The 7,164-nt window shown below is 27.8% G+C and overlaps 2 protein-coding genes across 2 annotated transcripts; one reads left to right on the forward strand and one right to left on the reverse strand.

The window, feature by feature from the left end:
* Nucleotides 1-1,567: 1,567 nt before the first annotated feature.
* Nucleotides 1,568-2,656, reverse strand: LOC108686870. The gene is made up of 2 exons (XM_018192368.1): nt 2,311-2,656; nt 1,568-2,145 (listed from the first exon to the last, which is right to left on the reverse strand). The coding sequence occupies exons 1-2, from the start codon at nt 2,348-2,350 to the stop codon at nt 1,769-1,771; spliced, it is 417 nt and encodes a 138-aa protein (XP_018047857.1). The 5' UTR covers nt 2,351-2,656; the 3' UTR covers nt 1,568-1,768.
* Nucleotides 2,657-2,843: 187 nt separating this feature from the next.
* LOC108685760 (28S ribosomal protein S14, mitochondrial) lies at nt 2,844-3,876 on the forward strand. Its single transcript, XM_018190725.1, has 3 exons — nt 2,844-2,970; nt 3,153-3,290; nt 3,604-3,876. The coding sequence occupies exons 1-3, from the start codon at nt 2,893-2,895 to the stop codon at nt 3,787-3,789; spliced, it is 402 nt and encodes a 133-aa protein (XP_018046214.1). The 5' UTR covers nt 2,844-2,892; the 3' UTR covers nt 3,790-3,876.
* Nucleotides 3,877-7,164: the final 3,288 nt, after the last annotated feature.

Consider the following 7,164-nt stretch of genomic DNA (forward strand, 5'->3'; position numbering starts at 1 on the left):
TGTCTAGTTTTATAAAAAAAAACGCGTTTAAGTAATTCTTCCATCCAAAAGCCAATTTTATACGGTTTTTTGTGTTGCATTTAAGAGAAGCAAAGTTTAGATCCTCGTCATAAAACGTACGCATGTAATTCATATTGTTTGCATTGTTCTCCATGTGTTTTGATAGGAAAAAGGTAGAACAGTTTGAAGTACTCGCTCCGTGTATCATGATGCATTTATTAGCCTGCTTACTTTTGTAAAAGTAGGTTGTTTAAGATACACATAGTTTGTGTAAAAAAAGTCCTATTTGTAATAAATATATATCATACATTTACAAGTATATTATTTCTACAGAGGTCATTTTTATGAGTACAAGTAGAGTTTGTAAACTTTATACATACTGATAGCACAAGAAAAAACTTTTCAGCAAAGCTATTAATTGCTTTTTCCCTATAACGGGATCAAATTTGGAGATTATAAAAATCAGTCTATTGTGATCTGTTAATATAAACACAGTTAAGTAGAGACTGATTTTTTTATGTTATCAATTCTGTAGCTTATTACCATTGATCATGTTTGACTCTAATCCTTTGCCTCCAAGGTCAATTAGCATAGCTCTGTGATGTTTCAGCCTGGAGTAATAGTTTAAAACTATTTTTAAGATGTTCAAGTTGCTTATAACGAAAATGGAATCGCATAATGATATGTATCTTTTGTTATATGAATGAAACTAAATGCTACATCAAAGAAAATCTTAGCTTAGAAGCTTTCCAAATGTTGTAGTATTTCATATAAAAAGGATGATAAAAAAAAAGTTGTTAAACTTTTCGTACGTTTCCATAGCATTATTGTACAATTAACTGAGTTTCACAAAAAAGATGACAAATCACTGTGCGATTCAAATTTGATTAAGGACAACATAATTTATATCTTAACACTTCAAGTTGATACTGGACATGCCAGTTACAATTGAAAAAAGATTAAAATCAAACATGGTCACTAGTAATAGACTGGAGAATTGTTAATACGAGGAAAAAAGTCAATCTCATTACTAAATAGGGACACTATTGTCCATATTCATAGTCAGACCTTGTGTACTTAAGGCTTCCTTAAATTTATCTTTAGATGCTCAATAGCCAATGAAATAGAGTATCTAAAGATAAATTTAAGGAAGCCTTAAATATAAAACCTGATTGAATATGAGTATATGCTACATTAATATCGTCTAATAAAAAAACGAATATACTTCTTGCAGTCTTTCAGAGTCTCAATCACAAGCAAAATGCCATATGTATACTATTTCTACTTATATAAACAATTATATTGAAAAAAATTTCTAAATTTTTAGTTAGAAATTTTTAGACACTTAACATATCTCCATTTTTAACATGTCACAAGATAATTTTTAATTTATAAGTTCAGTCTTTTTTCATATAACTGGTACATAAATACAATAAAAATTATTTCCATATCTATTGCTTATAAAATTCATAAAAATTCATTCCATTATTGCATAGTATGAAAACACAATGATCTCAATCTTAATATTTTTTTACTCTAAAAAAGATTTCATGGCAGTGTTAAGTTATATAAGACTTAATTGCTTTAAACTCGTATAAAAATACTATTACTCTGAGTGAAGATGTAACTGTACTTGTAAAATAAATGTCTGTGGCTGGTATTCATAATCCATTCTTATTTCAAAACTGTCTTAAGACTATACTTCAGACAGTCTTAAGTATAAGAATCAACTATGAATACAGATCTAAATTATGTTTTCTTTTCAGGTCTATCGTTTTAATGGTGCATCATTTGATATGTCATTTGATACATCATTTGAATCGCAAAATGCTCTCAATGGACGTGATACATTGTTAACATTAACATTGTCACTAACAGTAGACACAGAATTAACATCTGCTAATTCTATGATATCATAGTTTGCATCCTTTTTGCATATATATGGATACAATAGAAAGATGTAATAAGTTATCGTACTGAATATGATAGCGCCTACAATTAATCCGATAATACCCCAGGCTGATACAATCATTTTCCGACCTGAAAGCGGTTGTGATTGATTCTTGGCTGCTAATTCTGTCAATTTCTGATTCGTCTTGTAATGTTTGGAACCATATAATCCGCTTTCGACTTCATGGAGTATTACTGTAAATAATTTTATCGTCAAATATCAGGAACGATAATGTGGCGGAGAGATACTTTTTAATTTTGAACAAAGAACAAGAGCATACTGATAACGCGGTTGTGATAAGGAGCAGAGCAAGCTCCAAAGTTTTGAGAAGTTTATCTGGAACTAAACTTAACACTTACCGAGAACAGAGATAATGGCTAAAAGATATATTGTCCTCATAATATCCGCGAGTAATCAGTCCTTCAACTGACCTATGTCAAAGATACAGATAAAGATGTCTCGGGATTTTATTAGGCGCAGATAAGGACAATTATTCACGTTAAGAATGTTCGTGGATGTTTGACTTGACGTGGTCCATGAAAATGAAGGAGTCAGAAAGTCACTCTTTATCTGTGTGCACCTAAAATCTGTTCTACAATTGCATAAATGTAGTTGTAAGTAGTTGTAATTATAAAAAATTCACCAATCATTGCCAAATAGGAGAATATTCAACTGTGATTGGTTAATTCTTACAATCCACGTACACAATTGTAGAACGAGCTTAAGGGCGCATTTACATAGCCCGTATAAAGTTGTACCAGACTAGAGATGGAATGAAATTTAATCAATCATGAAAACCAACCTCAAGTTTAGTAAACTTTGCTTTGATTGGTCAGAGAGAGACCTATAAAAGCAATGAGAGAAGGCATCTTTATTTCTAGGGATTCTACTCGTCACGTGAGAGAGATTAGAGAAATAAACAGCAACAAATAGCTGTAGATATGGCGATGATGATGTGTATCCTTCCACTTTTCAATCGCAGCCCTCTGTTGTGCGCTACAAATTTATTGGGATACGGTGTAAGTATGTGTTTGAACGATAAATTTTTTATAACCTCTAATTATATATCTGTAATTTATTGTGATTTATGTCATTTATTAAAATAAATAACTGATTAAGTCACAGGTTATTCAGCTATTATATTTGAAATCAATTAACATAAGTCATTTTCATGTCTAATTATATTATGGTTAATCTGTAGCTACAAGAAGTACGAAACTATGTCGGCTGCAGGGTATTGCGCGACCAAAAACGTAGAAGATGGGCTAAAGAGTATGCAGAGGAAAGATTGCGATTGGTTGCCTTGAAGCGTAACGATATTTTGCCAATCGAGATAAAAGTAAGAAGATTTCACTTGTAAAATAATAAATCTTGTTCTAATTACACATTCAGGGAATATTAAAAATTGATGACGTAAAAATTTTCTTGTATCATACTGCTTGTCGTCAATGCATTTTTATATACAACTTATCTGTTTATGTAATTCTCTGCTATTTGAATGAAGCATATTATATCTTTTTCATATAGAAAACTTTGAAAATTATATTTTTTTAATTGTCATTTTTCAAATAAGAGAGCAAAAATATCTTTTAGTATAATAATGTAGTAATATGATATGTAGTGAGACAACTCAAATCACATAATTTTTTTAGGAACTCGCTGGCAAACAAATAGATGAAACAATTCCTAGACAGACCGCTTTGAGACAATTGACACCGAGATGTATTGTGACATCTCGAGGCCGAGGTACAATACAACGATGGAGAATATCACGATTCATTTTTCGTCATCTAGTCGATTATAATAAAATGGCTGGAGTGCAACGTGCCATGTGGTAGAACAATACACTTGGGCTATATATATATATATATATATCACTTGTATATTGTGTATAAATGAATATTAATGCAGAGTAAATGATACACAAATGGATGTATGAATAGAATTTAAATTATCAAATAAATCATGTGTTTCCCTTGATTTCATTAATATTGAGGAGCTCTATTTCTGTTCCATTTCTATCAAATTATTTTGTTAAAACAGAAGTCATGAAATTTTTTCCATATACAATATACATCAAATTAATTTTTCTTATACTGTCTTTTGTATAGATTGGTAAGATGTATGATATTGAGAATGTTTGTATAGATTGGTAAGATGTATGATATTGAGAATTTTTTTTATTTGATATATTATTATGTGTATAGAGTCGAAAAAATTTTAGTTATTTATTATTTCATTTTTGACACTAAAATATAAGAAAATAAATTGTGCGTGTATAAAAAAAAAATTAAGAATAATGCATTATATATTAGAGATTTGTCTTATGCAATTCTACCATCTAAAAATATGAACAACCAGTTTTTGTAGGAATTTTTAATTAAATAATTCTAATTTTTAAAAAGTGTTACAAGTTGTTAAAGCTGCAAATTATTGTGAGCCCAAGTAAAAATAAAAAGTTCAAGTAAAAATGTCAATTGCACAATAGTCGTATAACATTTTAAGTTGCATTATTCATTTTTGTCTGCTTGTTGCAACTTTCTAGGTTAAATATTAATATATGAAATTATTATATTTATGTAATAGAGCACTTACAATTTCTTCATATAATAAAACGCATTTTCATAATTTTGGCGTTTACAATGTTTTATGGTACATCTCAATTAATTTAATCAGGCAACGAATTAATTAACTACAGAAAACTTAATGCATTAATTGTCAAGCACATATTAAATAATATGAAAAGTTTTATTGATTGAACTGTTAATCGTACGATTTGCATGAAAATTGACATTATACGAACTGAAAAAACTTTTTTATTTAATGAATGATGTATATGGCATCTCAATTATTCGGCATTATATCGATTATTATATGTATGTTTTTTCGTAAAGAAATCGATTCGCGGACATGTCGTATAAATAGTTCTCGCTCTGTTTTTCTTCGCTACTCATCCTCTTAGTATACTTCTCATAACTGTTTGCTGGAACAAACATCTCTGAATATTTTATTCAGACTAACGCTTCACTCTCGCTTTCGCATGACCGCTTATTATCTCGTCTCATCACGAAATGCAAATACAACTAATACAATACAAATACTTATCAAAAGATTGTAAAATGCTGCAGATTAGGCAAATTAAAAATAGCGATTATAACGCGAAGTGCATTGACACAAAGAATATGATGGTCTTATCATGAAGCCATTAATTAAATTATTATCCTATTAAAATTCACATAAATAATTCTACTTTACACAAACATTTTTATAATGAACGTATCATCATCAAACTCCTAACAGAGGACATAAAACATTTTATATAATAAACATAATAAACATATTAAACAGATAACAATAAATATATTCATTTATTCAATTTATATTTAATCAGCTTCACTTGAGTTATTTAAAAGAATTTTTAATTTTTAGAAATAAAGAGTCGAACTTTAAATATATTTTATAATATTCCGTTTTGATAACGGAATTACATTAATTAATAATAATTCATTTGAAAACTTAATTTGCATGATGTAGTTAAATAAATTAAATGCGAAGATAAATAATCAAAACAAATAGTAGCTTGTGATTTAAAGTCGCAAAAAAAGTAAAGCAAACAATCAATACGATTGGTATCGTACACGTGCATTTTATTCTCAGCAAAGCATCACTTAAACTCCGCATAAGTGGTATAGACGACTATCTGATCGGACATGCGTCGCGCAATTCCGCATATAATCTTGCTTCAGGCCAATCTTTGCTCGCTAGTGCATATTATAGACATTCAAGTGGCAGATTCAGATGCGACCATCACGAAAACTCATCTGTTTTATATCCATATTTGCATCTTTCTTCGGATAGCATTCATGCATGATAACAAGAATTACGAAGAGCAAGATTTTATGTAGGTACATTACAATTCCTGTTCCTGATTCCTAACGCGCAAAAGTTTCGTTTCCGGATAGTTTCCTTTAAATTAAAAAATAATTAAAATTAAAAATTAAAAATATAATTAAAGATTAAAAAAAAGAAATAAAATTATTTTGTTGTTTTTTTTAATTTTCGCACTTATACATCCCGAAATATTTTCCAAAGTATATTTAGCAATCAAAAATAAAACTACATAAATAGTATTTTGTTTCTCAAGTATTTTATTGTTAGTATTGCAAATTTAGAGAACTGAAGAATTCATTTGATATTATGAGAAATTAAGTAAAAATATTATATAATTCTAATTTACAAATATGTATATATATTGTATTATAATTTTTATTTTTTACGAAATATGTGTTTTATAATTTTTATTTTATACAAATGTTATTATACTATATAAATTTATTTTCCTTTTAAAGATTAAATAAATATCAATCGGAATTTTGTTTTTTAATGAGCACAGATGACCTAAGTTATCCATGTATGCATACATTAATATACACATTAATTTAAAAAATTAAATTATCAATTATAATTACATATAATTTGATAATTATTGACTGTAATTGAAATCTCTTGATATTTCCAAAGTTACATATTAATAGATCTGTAATTACAAATACACGTTAAATAAGTTCAATAAAAGAAATTGCGCTGTAAAAAAATCATCATTTACGACATCGAATTGAGATTAATAAACGATTGATAAGAATCAATTGCATTGAGATGTTAATACAATAGTTTCAATGAAAGAAACAAAAGTTTATATAAACTATATCCGAACAACATTTAACATTCGAAAAATAACAATATAGAAAAGTCTTTGTATACATCACTACTAACATAAAGACAAAAGCATAATATAATAATATAATTTTTATAGTTTTGTATTATATCTCTTTTTTCGATTTTTTTAAAAGAAAAAAATAAGAGAAGAGCTACACTGTCATATCTACTTTATTGAATATTACATTCCTTAAATAAGTAATTCGAAAAGTAGTAACTCTCAGATAAAAGCACATTTATGGCTCATAAGCTTTGATATTAATAATATCAAATTTAATAAATATTTTATATTATATCTTAATATCTTTATAATTTCAAAATATATATTAGGTGTAGTAAAAAGAAATCCATTATTTTTCCATTCAATTTCATGCAAAAATAATGGATTTCTTTTTACTACACCTAATATAACGAACATGTATGACATTGAAAAACAAGTGACAATATACACATAAACAATAGACCAAAATGCGAAATTCAATCTTGAGCGTTTCGAT

This window comes from Atta colombica, unplaced genomic scaffold, assembly GCF_001594045.1.
Source record: "Atta colombica isolate Treedump-2 unplaced genomic scaffold, Acol1.0 scaffold100, whole genome shotgun sequence".
Lineage (NCBI taxonomy): Eukaryota > Metazoa > Arthropoda > Insecta > Hymenoptera > Formicidae > Atta > Atta colombica.

Coding starts and splice junctions, on each gene's coding strand:
- LOC108685760 (XM_018190725.1), top strand. CDS start 2,893: ATGGCGATGATGATGTGTATCCTTCCACTTTTCAATCGCAGCCCTCTG. Junction 2,971..3,152: donor CAAATTTATTGGGATACGGT/GTAAGTATGTGT, acceptor GTTAATCTGTAG/CTACAAGAAGTACGAAACTA. Junction 3,291..3,603: donor TTTTGCCAATCGAGATAAAA/GTAAGAAGATTT, acceptor TAATTTTTTTAG/GAACTCGCTGGCAAACAAAT.
- LOC108686870 (XM_018192368.1), bottom strand. CDS start 2,350: ATGAGGACAATATATCTTTTAGCCATTATCTCTGTTCTCG. Junction 2,146..2,310: donor AGCCATTATCTCTGTTCTCG/GTAAGTGTTAAG, acceptor AATTATTTACAG/TAATACTCCATGAAGTCGAA.